This window comes from Malania oleifera, chromosome 7, assembly GCF_029873635.1.
Source record: "Malania oleifera isolate guangnan ecotype guangnan chromosome 7, ASM2987363v1, whole genome shotgun sequence".
NCBI classification, from domain to species: domain Eukaryota; kingdom Viridiplantae; phylum Streptophyta; class Magnoliopsida; order Santalales; family Ximeniaceae; genus Malania; species Malania oleifera.
The window spans coordinates 5,874,741-5,888,292 of record NC_080423.1 but is presented as its reverse complement, the minus strand read 5'-3'; the positions used below and the strand labels follow the sequence as shown (position 1 = coordinate 5,888,292).

The window sequence follows — 13,552 nt, the reverse complement described above, 5'->3', positions numbered from 1 at the left end:
TCGATATTGTTTAATTTTTTAATATGTTGTTTTTTAGTTATTTATCATTCTTATTAGGGGTGGCAAAACGAGTTGAAACCCGATAGGTGACCTGTGACCTGTCCTTTTAAATTGAGTTTAAGTTTAATACAAATGGGTCAACTTGGGCCTGACTTGTTTATTAAACAAGTTATGCGTGTTTGGGCCCGGTCACCTGCGTTTATGACCCATTTAAAAATAAAATGGAGTGTTTTTTTAAATTTTAAAAAATGTCATTTTCTATGAAATGTTTTAAAAAATTACAATAAATAAATTATATTTTTTAAATGGGTGACAGATGGGTTTGAGTTTACATAGTAGTCACTCGTTAATAAACGGGTATGACCCAAACCCGAACTCATTTAACCCCGACCCGTTTATGATCCACTCGAACTCAACCCGTTAACCCGTTTTACCACCCCTAATTCTTATAAATATAACATGGCTAGTCTTATAGTAGCTCCTATAGAACTTTTCTTTTAATTTTGATAGTATTTTATGAATCTATGATCACATAGCGCTCGAAGCATTATTCCATTTTACCATACCTGCTTTAACTGTATATACTACATCCTTTTTCAATTTCTCCCTAAACATGCATAATATGTAGATTAAAGATATTGAATTCTTTTAGTATTGCTAATTTATTAATTATCAAAATTATTCTTATCTTTAGTATTACTCCTTACTAGTCTAAAATTATATTTCATATATTTAGTCTTGTTTTTGCTCATTTTAAAACCTTTAGACTCTATAGTTATCATCTTTCATCAATCAAAGTAATATCATCTACATCGTCTTTTCCTTGAACTTCTCTGCAAGCAAAAATCATGGGTAAGTCTCTCGTCTCTTCCTTGAACTTCTCTGTTAATTTTATCAATAAATAGATAGCTTCTGTTGTCGATCTCACAAGTATAAAATCAAGCTGAATATCGAAGAGCTCATTTTTATTCTTATTTTTTGTTCTATTTTGAATATCATTTTGTTTTGTATACACGTTTTTAACGTGTTTTTTCTTTGCTCCTTTGATTTTTTCTTTGTTTTTATAATAGTATTAAATTTATAGATTATTAAATATTATATAAATGTACACTAATTTTTTCCAAGTTTGTATAATTGAATAGGAAAAAAACTAAAATTATGTTTGGTTTGCTAAATAATTATTTTTAAAAATAAGATAAAATACGAAAACCTAAACCTTAAGATTACATTAGGTTTGTAGAATGTCTATTCCCAAGAATAGATTAGTTTTTTAGTAGGTTACTTGTCTAGTTGTCCTACGCTTGATTTCTGATATGCCTATTCCTACTAATAAATTAGTTATAATAGATTCATTATAATTATCTATATAAAAAATTATGTTGATATCATAAAATAATAAAACGGTGTGAAACTTTTATGAGTCCATAATAAGAAATAGATAAAAAATAATTATTTTTAAACTTCACATGAGAATACATATTCCCTTCTTATCATGTACTGAATGAAATAATAAAGAATAAAGGGAATAACTATTACTAACATTTGCAAAAGCTCCACTAAATTAAATTTCATCTTATCATAAGAAATAATTGTTCAATGACATGAAAGCTATCAAAATCTTTTATTATAACTATCTATATTCTTAATAATCTACATTTTGCAAACCAAATGTAATTTAAATATCGAATTCAGAATAATGAGACAAATAATGAGGAGAAGTCATCATTCCTAAAGTATAGCTATTTTGAATCTTTTTTTTTTTTTTTTGGATTACATAGGAACTCCAACCACCAACAAGCCTTTCGAACCCCTTGGCGCGACACCAAACTTACAGATCAACGTTCTCCCCCTAAGTCTCGCTGATCAGGTAAAACCTGAAATGCGGACATGACTTCCGTGCATCAGTTGGACATTCGGCCAATCCATCACCAGGACACATCTCCATTACCATCCACGATCCTCGCTGACTCACAGAAAACTCTCACCATCTACGGTCCCTGCTGGCTTACAGAGCGAACTCTCACCCTCTACGGTCTCCGCTGGCCTAATGAGGCCTTGCGATTTCCTAAACCTTTGTAAGTCCTAATTTGACGCATTACTATGTAATGTTGTTATTGTGTTCAATTATTCAATTTGACGCTTTAAATTTGCTAAAAAAAAACTTGAAATGGGTTTTCCTGTTTGCTTTCACAATTTATATGTTTTCAACATCCAACTTATTATATGATGTTTACATCTTCAAAGTACACATGAGATGCTATTGACATTTTGTGGATCTCATCCACCCCACTTGTAAATGCTGACCTCACAACTCTGTCTTTGATATGGAAATGCTTGGATCCATAGTATGCAGGGCATTCAAGTTTCGCTTAGAAAAAGAACTGCTTGCATGTTGTCTTTTTTTTTTTTTTTTTTTATCAATCTACAAAATGAAAATTTTCATTTTTATTTTTTTGTTTAATTTTTTACAATAGATAAAACGCAGGACAAAATTATACTAAGTATTATTTAAGTCCACAAAAATTCAAATTCAAAACTCGACATCTATATTGTCAAAATTACCTAAATTTATTTAATTGTGAAAATAAATGTATTATTTATGCCGGTGATTTCAAAAAAGTTTTAGGTTGTGTTTAGGAGCACAGATTTTGGGCCTTATTGGATTTGGGAGAATTTGAATAGATTTTAGTACAATTTTATATTACATTTTATCCAAATCTAATAAATATTCAAATGTAAGACTTCTTCAAACACAAGGTTGTTGTCCGCACCACAAGTTTTTTTTTTTTGTAAATGTCTTTAAAATTTTATCTTAGGGAGTTGACAAAAGCATTCCATTTGAATTGCAAAATATGGAGGTGTCAACGTCTTTTTTTTATGGCGATAGAGGAGTTTGTGTGGTTCCTATAACTCACCATTATGGATTCTCTAATTTCCCTCTCCTGCTAACTCTCCAAAAAGGGAAAAAAACAAAGGCCTTCGCTCTCAATTTTTGTACTCATTGTTGATGACTCTTTCTCAAGACACACACTTAAGCCCTATACACTCCCCATGCTTAAAACTCTCATCTCGAAGAAAAAAAAAAAGCAAAATAATATGAGTTTTCACAATATTTTTTTCTTCCTTTCTATTAACTTATTCACATGGCATCCATCAACCTCGCCACGTTGAAAACAAAAGCAAACACAAATACAATAAAAACCACAAAGCATGATCTTCATCTCTCCATCCTCAACTAATTGCGAAAGAAATAAGGTATGCCGATTGAAATTCATGTTGATAAGTAAAATAAAATAGTCATGGAAATTGTCAATATTGATGTTATGATTAATGACAAAAATAAGACCTTAATGTTGTTATGTTTTTTGCCTAAATCTTATGCGCAATTGGTTCAATGTTGTTGTATGGCAAATCAACCATAAACACGGAGGATGTTAAGGCATCATTGAGTTTTGATGATCTTTAGAAGACAACAAGTGGAGATGTCGATGAGAAAGATGTCTAAGGATTGGTGGTAAGGGTTAGCTCAAAGCAAAGGGTTAGCTCAAAGCAAAGGGTTAGCAACAAATTGATCTTGTTCGATGTCCACAATGACTAAAAAAAACAAACAAATGCTTTGCATGTGACCAAAAGGGGCACTATCGAAGCGATTGCCAAAGTGGTCCAAGAAGTTAGACAAAACTGAGGGTAGTAAATAAAAGGGATTAATATAGATTTGCGCTGATACAACTACTCTAACTTCAACCACATACTGTCTGGTGAGCGTTCATCATTTACCTTTCTGGCAACATTGTCAGCCAATGATAACAAAATCAAACCTTGAGCTTTCTCCAACATCTCTTCCGTCCTTTTATCCTTCAATCCCTATGGCAAAGTGATCTTTCCCTTTAATTTTCTTAATCCTTGTTATGCAAGTGTTGTTGTTACCTTCAGTTTCCACAAACCCTAAAATGAACCAAAACTCTAATATCCCTTATTAGGACTAGGTCCTCGAATTTAGTCAATAAAAATGAACCAAAAAAAAAAAAAAGCAAACACAAATACACAGAAACACATGACGTAACATGGTTCAATTTTGATATAAAACCTACATTCACAAGCAACAAAAGAGAAAATATTCACCATGAACAGTATAAAATTATAAAAGTAGTCTCACTATATCCTAAATCCATATCCTGAATCCCAATTACACCCAAGTTGTCTTACACACAATTGTGTAGTTGTAGCTTACAATATTAAAATGAGTCTACCTAAAAAAATGTTAGGACCCTGTGAGCAACCAGAAAAATTGGAACATTAGAAATTTACGTGGTTCGATTAAGATCGATCTATGTCCACAGAGCACACCACAATTCACTAAAAAATCGCCAGAGAAAAATAGAACTCTCTCAACTTCTCTCTTCCTCACACTCTCTTCTTCCTCTCTTTTCTTCTTTGCGCTTTCATCTTTCCACAGCTCCTCTATTTATAGGTAGCTTGGAATCAATTACAATAAATTACATTAAATAAAAAATGAGAGGCTACATTCATCAAGATAAATGGCACAACTTGTAAAACGCGTCTCCAACTGTAGCACAACAATCTCCCACTTGGAGACGGAGACGCCTCCTCAACCAGTATCATGAATAAATGATGTCCTCAAAATACGTCTTCAGACATGAAGACCAACTGAAGTTGAACACAACTTCAACTTCTCTGTAGTCACCACTTTAGTTAACATATATGCCGGATTTCTGCTACCTTAGATTTTTTCAAATGTCAACATGCCGTCCTCTATCAAAGATCTGATGAAGTGATAATGCAATCCAATATGTTTAGTTCTGGAATGAAATGCGAAGTTCTTTGCCAAATGTATCGCACTCTGAATGTCACTATACAAAATATTCCTCTCCTGCTTTAATTCAAGCTTCGTTAACAAACCTTTAAGCCAAATCATCTCTTTACTGGCTTCTGTCACTGCTACATACTCAACTTTTGTAGTGGATAGAATAACAATCTTCTGTATCTGTGACATCCAACTAACAACCGTTGTGCCAACAATGAATATATATTTGGTGGTGCTTCTACAATGATCAATTTCACCTGCAAAATCAGCATATACAAACCTTTAAATTTTCAAATTGCTTTTGCCGAAATATAGGCACTTATCAATAGTACCATGTAGATATCTCAAAATCCACTTCACTACTTCCCAGTATGTCCTCCCTGGATTTGACATATATCTGCTGACAGCTCCCACTGCTTGGCTAATATCTGGTCTGGTACCAACCATAACATACATTAGACTTCCAACGGTTGAGGCATATGGTACCTTAGCCATGAAGTCTTTTTCTTCATCTGTTTAGGGAGATTGATCCTTAGAGAGACGAAAGTGACTTGCCAATGGTGTATTTACAGATTTGACGCTACTCATGTTAAACCTCTGTAAAATACGATTAATGTACTCTGACTGAGATAACCACAATGTTTATTGTTGCTTATCTTTAGAGATCCGCATTCTAAGAATCTACTTTACAGGACCTAAGTCTTTCATATCAAATTCCTCTGACAATTGATGCTTCAATTTTTTGATCTCTTCTATATTTGATCCTGCAACTAGCATATCATCAACATATAATAATAGGATAATATAGCTAATACAATACCACTTGAAGTAGCAACAGTAGTCGGCATTGCACTTCTGAAAATTGTTCCTCTGCATACGGCTGTCAAATTTTTTGTACCACTGTCTAGGAGTTTGGATTAAAGTAGAATAGGAATGTTTTGTACAGTGATAGTTAGAGTGTGATACATCTGGTAAAGAACTCTGCACTTGTTAGGAGCGGAAGAGCCCATGGGTGGGTTTGATACACATGGGTGAACACCAACTTGACCCAAAAGTTTAAGCCTTTGGGTCAAGTTGGTGTTCACCCATGTGCATTAAGCCCACTCATAGACTCCTTTAGTCTTAACAAGTGGTATCAGAGCCGATGGGTCGTAACTCTGGGTCAGCGACATTGTAAAAATTCGAGATGTGAAACTAATTCTCTTGACATGCTAACATTTGGAGGACCAAGTGTGTGGTTGAGGCCAATAAGTATCATCTAGGCTGCGGATGGATCCGAATAGGGTCAAAACGTGAAAGGTAGGATTGGTTCAGAGGCACGTGGAATGCAATTAGACACACATAAGATGCTAGTGGTAAGGCCCTCTTTAACAACTATTGGATAATTGAGCTTATACCCAGAAAGGAGACGATTTCCGTTCAAGGGGGAACAATTGGAATTCACAAGTGAAGGGGAGATTGTTGAAAATTTCACTTGTAAACTTGTCCCACATTGGAAAATTTGAGTGGATGATGAGTGCTTATATACATGGTTGGACCCATAACCCAATAGGCTTAAGCTTTTGGGTCAAGTTGGTGTTCACCCATGTGTATCAAGCCCACTCATAGGTTCCTCCAGTCCTAACAAAAAAAAAAATAATACAAGATACCCCTACACTATTTTCTTAAATAAAGTTTAAAAAACATCCTTATTTCCAAGGAATTTATATAAAACTTGTATCTACATACATGACACTAAAGTAATATCTCCAAACATTAATAAGTCGTTTGAAATCAAAATCACTATGATTATCTAAGTAAGCGGTAAAAATCAACTGGATAAGGAGAAAACCAAAATATCGCTCATTTTTTCTGTCTTCCTCATAAATTCACCCATTGAACAACCCCTAAATTGTGTTGGAGGAGAATTTTAGTGAATGAAGAAATATTAAATGATTGCTCAAGAACCGAATGAGGAAGTTAATAAATGAATTACAAAAAGGTACCTCCTCTTCTCACTTGAACCTAAGTATACTTAAAGTGTCCATAAGTAAAACCTAAATGCAATTCATGTTAATGATTTTTATATGTCTCACAAATTTTTTTATAGATTATAGAGTTGCAAACATAAGTTGGTATTTTAATAAATACCTCATAAGCATAACATGAGAGAGAGAGAGAGAGAGAGAGAGGAGAGAGAGAGGAGAGAGAGAGAGAGAGAGAGAGAGAGAGAGAGAGAGAGAGAGAGAAATCAACTTTAATGAGACCAATATATTGCAAAAAAAAAAAAGAAAAAGAAGAAGATAAATTAGCAAAAAGAAGGAATAAGAATAGGAGTCCACAAGAATAAAAGTTCAAAATTAGACTCTGAATTAATTTCAAAATTGTTGAACTTAACTTGACTCAATCATAGATTCTTGAAACTTGAACTCATTTCGATCGATTTGATTATAAATTAATTTAAATACATGCACACGATATTTATTATATAAAATATTAAAATATATGTATACTATATATTATATGATTAATATAGTATAAAAATAATAATAAAATTGCAAAAAAAACTCACTTAACCTCTTAAGTAGTATTACAAAATTTGAATTTGTAAAATATTAAAATAACTCAAACTTGACTCAAACTAGAATAAAATCTAATTGAATTGAATTCACTAATTTTCAAATGACTTAACTCAATTAATACCCCCACTAAATTGAAAAAAAATGAATGTGCTCTTAAAGCCCCAAGGTGCTCATTGTTGGGCTTTGTTCATTTGAGACCCGTGATGAAGCCCAAGCAGGGGCCAGTCCATTGAAGATGCAGCCCAACCCACAACCCGCCCAATGCACACACGCCCAGCTCCTAACCCTAGGGTTTGCGAAGTTACTTTAAGCACGGCAGCCATAAGCAAATCCCTCGGCCTCCCCCGAAGCGCTCTCTCTCTACTCTCCAGCCTCCACTCGCAGAGACTCCGGAGGATCTGAAATGGTGAGTATAACGATCTGTTCATCCTGTAATCTCTTTTTGCATCTCTCCTTTCGTGTCAGTTGCGTCGTCAGCTATGTTCGTTTCTCGAGAAAATGAAATAAAAGGAAACAAAGAGAATCAAAAGATGTTGATTTCCCGACAGACAGGCATACTCGGCTCAATCGTGCCTATTGTTGTGGAAATGTCTGCTTTAGCTATGGTTTTTTCAATGTAGTATTCTCATTCCATTACTTTTGCGAGCATATCGGTAGTCTCTTTATGAAGTAGCTGAGAAAAATGAAGAAGAAAATAAATAGAATTTTTGAATGTGGTGCTTATGCTGATTTCCATGAAAGATAAGACACTTCTTCGGTTGATGGAATGCTCGTGTTTGCCTTGGTTCAGTGGCAGCACTTCTTTAGTTCACTTCTTAGGTTGATGGGATACTCGTGTTGGCCTTGGTTCAGTTTTGTTTAGTTACTAATTTTGTCGTGAAAAATTCTTTATTTGATGTTCTCGTATAGTTTGGGGCCTTTGGGCCTTTGCATTGATGGACTGATGAACATGTTATGCTTTGTTTCAGGCTTTTGTCAAGGCACAAAAGAGTAAAGCATACTTTAAGCGATTTCAAGTTAAATTTAAGAGAAGGAGAGGTAATATATATGTTTTCCAATATTCTTTGCTAGATCATTTGGATTCAACAACTATTTCTTCTGATGGTTTTTTGTATTTGTAAAATATCCACAGCGGGTAAGACCGATTACCGGGCAAGGATTCGTCTCATAAATCAGGATAAAAACAAGTACAACACCCCAAAGTACCGCTTTGTGGTGCGATTTGTATCCAGCATCTATGTTTTTCATTTTGGAATGCTGCATTTGTAATCATATTTTGTGGGCTTTTAAGGCCGAGCACCATAGTTGATCGAACGATCAATCAACTTCTGTTTATTTTTTAATGATCATCTATGGAATTGGAATGGAATTATAATTTATGTTTTTGCTGGTTTACAGCATTACTTTACTGCTCATGTTCCGTGATTAGGCTGTTAATTGTTAACAGAAATTGATGTTGTGTCAATATGTTTTTTTGGTGCTTGCATGTGTTGTCTGGGAGACTAACTTTTTCTTCAATAGCTATAAGTGATTCTTTAAAAAAAAAAATTAGTTTGAAGATTCCTGAGTTAGCTAAATTAGGTGGTTTACTGAGTTGTATATGGGCAATCATGAACAATTGTCTTTTAAACCTTAACTATGTATTAGACTAACAAAAATATTATAGCACAAGTTACATCTGCAAGCATTGCGGGTGATTTGGTACTTGCAGCTGCATATTCAAGTGAGCTGCCTCGTTATGGACTTGAAGTGGGTCTTACAAACTATGCTGCAGGTATGCCATTGATCATGTCAAATTTGCTCTTCATATGCATACTCCTTGTTCTATTCTATATTCCCTTTGTGTATGTGCATGTTTACAGTGCGTCCGTGTGTACCGCTTGCTCCTTGTTTTGATTCAATTATTAACTGTAAAACTTTATCAGCTTATTGTACTGGACTCCTCCTTGCTCGCCGTGTCTTAAAAAAGCTGGAGATGGATGATGAGTATGAAGGCAATGTGGAGGTATTTTTTATATATATTAACTTAAGTCTGTCTTGTATCTCCTGCTTCTCTGGGATCCATTTGCCCTGCTGCATTTTGTTCCAGAATATGTAGCACTTATGAAATGTTTATATTGACAGGCTACGGGGGAGGATTTCTCAGTAGAACCAGCTGAGAGCAGGAGACCATTCCGTGCTCTTCTTGATGTTGGCCTTGTTAAAACAACAACTGGAAATCGTGTTTTTGGCGCACTTAAGGTATCGGTACTCTTGCCTTGAGTTGTTGCATGCACTTTTAGTCTTTTTGTTCCCTGTTTTTTTGCACATTTTCAGCACTATCTCATTTATCCCCATTACAAGTCAATGATTTTCTCTTTTTTTTTTTTGTTGGGAAAAAAGAGATTTCATTATGGAAGAATGTACAAAAAGGAGAATAAGACATGCTCTTTTGAGGAAAAGAAAACAAACAAGAAGAAACTACTATTAAATTGTTTTCAAATAATTATAGAATTAATTTTAAGTTTTCATTGTTTAATTCTTTAGCATGTAAGCTTTCATACTCTGTTGTGCCAGACTATAGCTTTGGGGCCTGTTGAGTTATCTAACATTTTAATAGGTGGTATGATTTTTCTGAGAAGCTGGGCACACGGTGTGGGTAGAGTTTTTGAGTCCCCCAGTTGCCCTTGTTTTTATTGTTGAATTTTATTTTTTGTTTTTGTAATGTCAAATAGATATTCATCCAGGGTCTAATTTTTGATTCAGATGTTAGATTAACATGACAAACTCCTGATTCTGTGCTCAATTCTATAGACTCTCTTATTGTCTGTTCGGGAACACAAATTTTGGGTTGTGTATATGAATTTTGAGAGAAAATACAATGTTTATCTTACATTTTAACTTATGAATTGAATTTGGGCCAAATACATCTTGTATTTTAAAACACCAAATACATCATATATTTTAAAACACCTAATACATTGACTCAAAATTACCTATGCACCTACAAATTTCAAATCCAAATTCCTCAAGTTAAGTCCAAATCCATGACCCCCTTGAAATTAATCGAGCCTTGAACCTCCTCCTGCTGCTCTCCATAGCAAAACTATTATCTTCTTCTCTCCTCCTCTCTGGTTGTAGGTGATCCTCAAATATAAATGACAACTGATTAGGGCATGAAGAAGATGGCCTGATCAACTTCTTTGTTAAAAGAAAGCTCATCTAATCCTGTTGTTCATTAACTATCCTCTATGGATGTATATGAAGACCTCATAAAAATGACAACTGGTTAGGGGCATGCTGAGGATTGCTTTGTCACCTTCATTTCAATCTGGTGGTTAGAGGCGCCAGTCTATACCCATCTGTTTGGCCTGAACACCCTTTAGAATCTTTGCTTATCAATTCAATTATGTAATATGCAAGGCCGTAATGTGCAGATGCTGGTTCATTTAGAATATATATTCCTTTATTTTTGAAACAGAGCATTCAATAGGGAAATGAAAAGCATTCCACATATGGAAGTCAGACTTATGTAGGAGTTTTATTGGTTTCCTAGGATTAAAACTAGATTTAAGGTTGTTGAAAAAATAGGCATAAGAGTGCTAAGGTTCCCGAAAATATCTGATATTTTGTTTGACAATAAAATGTAAAAGAAAAAAAATCAGAATTTAAGTTTACAGAATATAAGATTTTGTATTGACAACAAAAAATACTGGCAATTGTTTTCCTTAAGGAGGTTGAAAATACTAGTTCGGTTTGAATAAATGATTTCAATTAACAACCTTTGGAAGATAGAATGGCTGAACAAATGCTTCGATGTATTAGAAGAAATAAAAAGCAAAAATTTGTGCGAAACAGCCGCAGGAGTCTCCGGGAGAGGCTTTCACCTGTAAAAAACTTATGTTCTTATTTGTATGTATGTATGTATGATAGTCTTGTTTCAGACCTTTGACCTAATGTTAAAGGTGCATGTCAGGAGTTCTCATCAGTTGCTTAGGAAATATTCAAAGAAGAGAAGTCAATTGAGATTTCAAAGAGACAAATGTTTTGGTAAAAAAATTGTGTCAATCTGATTTCCTGCCTAGCCTTTTTGAAATATCAAACAGTGTGGCTTGGCTCAGTCCTCTATTCTGGGCATTCCAATTTTGTGTATTGATGCCTTCTTTTCTAAACAAGAGACCCTTGCTTATCCCATGTTTAGGTTCGAGGAAAAAACAAAAAAAAAAGCTTATTAATTTTGCAATTGCTTGTGCATTATATGCACCATTCTAACTTCATGAATGGACATCAATACATTGATTTATTTCATTTGGCTGCGCAGTTGAAGTGTTGTAGTTGATGTTTTTTGGTTTGAGTTATTTCTAGATTTTCTATTTTAAAATTTGTTCTCAGCACTTTTGGTGTGTGCTTGGCCAATTACATGCATGTGTTTGCTCATTTGCATGCTTGCGTGAAATAAAGTTCCATTTAATTTACTGATGTAAAGTTAGAGCAGTTATTTAATTTTCATTATTTGCAGGGAGCACTGGATGGTGGTCTGGATATTCCCCATAGTGAGAAGAGGTTTGCTGGTTTTTCAAAGGACAGTAAGCAGCTTGATGCTGAGGTTCATCGCAGCTATATTTTTGGAGGCCATGTTGCTGCATACATGAGGGTAGGCTTAAGCTTTTAAGTTGCACACATGTGCATGTCAGTTGTGATACCCAATTTTTTGGTGCTTTTTTCGAGAGTTGCAGTTAACCTTATGGCATTCTCGTGGTTACTAGACTTTGATGGAAGATGAGCCTGAGAAGTATCAATCACACTTCAGTGAATACATTCAAAAAGGAATTGATGCTGATGGTATTGAAGCAATGTACAAGAAGGTTCATGCTGCCATTCGTGCAGACGCCACCTCTAAGAAATCAGAGAAGAAACCACCGAAACAGCACAAAAGGTAACACATTACATTATGTGATTTCTTTTAACATTCATGGGATTTTTAAGTTCTGCTGTTTGCTTTCTCATAATCCAGGGAAATATTTGCTACTGGTATGATTTTATTTTGATATTGTGTCATTTTGCTTATTTTAATGTTGTTTTTGGTACAATGCAACATTAGTAATTTTTTTGAACCCCTGTCCAAACCTGCCTTCATTTATGGTTCCACACATGCGCGTGGCTGCGGCACACTATAGCCCAAAAACAGAATTTAGAGGCAAAAGGAAGTTGGAAAAAGCTAGTACATAAAAGTATTCTTTATGGCTTCGATGCACTTGCATATCTTATAAAGCTCAAGTGATTGCCTCCCAATTAGATGAACCTTTCTGTTTACGGACTTGTCTTTAAAGAGCACATGAAACTATTAAATTCTTGAGTTCATTTTCTATGGAAAATTTTTGTGACTGTTTTAATTTTTGTATGGCAGGTTCAATTTAAAGAAGCTTACCTATGAGGAGAGGAAAGCTAAGTTAATTGAGCGGTTGAATGCTCTAAACTCAGCAGCTGATGAAGAGGAGGATGATTAGTGAAAGAAGAGTCGTGGATCTAGACAGTTATTTCTTGTACTTCTCCCTAGGCAGCAGACTTGATGCAGTTCACTTGAAACATCTGTTTGTTTTGCTATATTTCCTTTTTTTGTTCGTGGGTTCTTGCTTAGCAGTTTTGAGAAGATTTTATTTGCTACATTTTAACAAATATTATGGATTTTTGCAGTCTATGGTGTGAAATTTCTATCATTAATTTTCACTGGTAACAAACGTTTTTGTATTTCTTGTTAAAAAATTTATGGGCAAATTATCTTGTGCCTTCTTTCTCTCTGAAAGGTACTTATTCTCAATTATTTTGATTAAAATGAGCCCTTTGGTCCAAATCACTAGTCTCGTTGTTATATGTGTCTCTGCGTGCTTCAAGCCTTGTGCAGATTCGCCCACATTAGTTAAATGGAGAAACCAAATTTGCAAATGTTACTAATGAAATCATTAGTTGGAAATTTTCATCAATTTCTTGGGGATTTATAAATATGATTTGGTGGACTTTATTTCTCTTCTTGTTCTTATTCTTACCTACACAATTTCTACAATTGTGCCTCTACATGATGCACTTAAATGATGTGCTTATAGCACTAATCACTTTTTAAGTAGTTTTATAAAAAAGTAATGTTTGGTTTGTATTGTGATAAGTATTTATTATAAAAGGTTTTTAGAAT

At 34.3% G+C, this 13,552-nt stretch overlaps 1 protein-coding gene across 1 annotated transcript; it reads left to right on the top strand.

The window, feature by feature from the left end:
* Positions 1–7,559: 7,559 nt before the first annotated feature.
* On the top strand, positions 7,560–13,061 carry LOC131159576 (large ribosomal subunit protein uL18). Its single transcript, XM_058114597.1, has 9 exons — positions 7,560–7,792; positions 8,355–8,424; positions 8,519–8,610; positions 9,034–9,160; positions 9,312–9,391; positions 9,511–9,627; positions 11,885–12,019; positions 12,132–12,301; positions 12,773–13,061. The coding sequence occupies exons 1-9, from the start codon at positions 7,790–7,792 to the stop codon at positions 12,870–12,872; spliced, it is 894 nt and encodes a 297-aa protein (XP_057970580.1). The 5' UTR covers positions 7,560–7,789; the 3' UTR covers positions 12,873–13,061.
* The last annotated feature ends 491 nt before the right edge of the window (positions 13,062–13,552 follow it).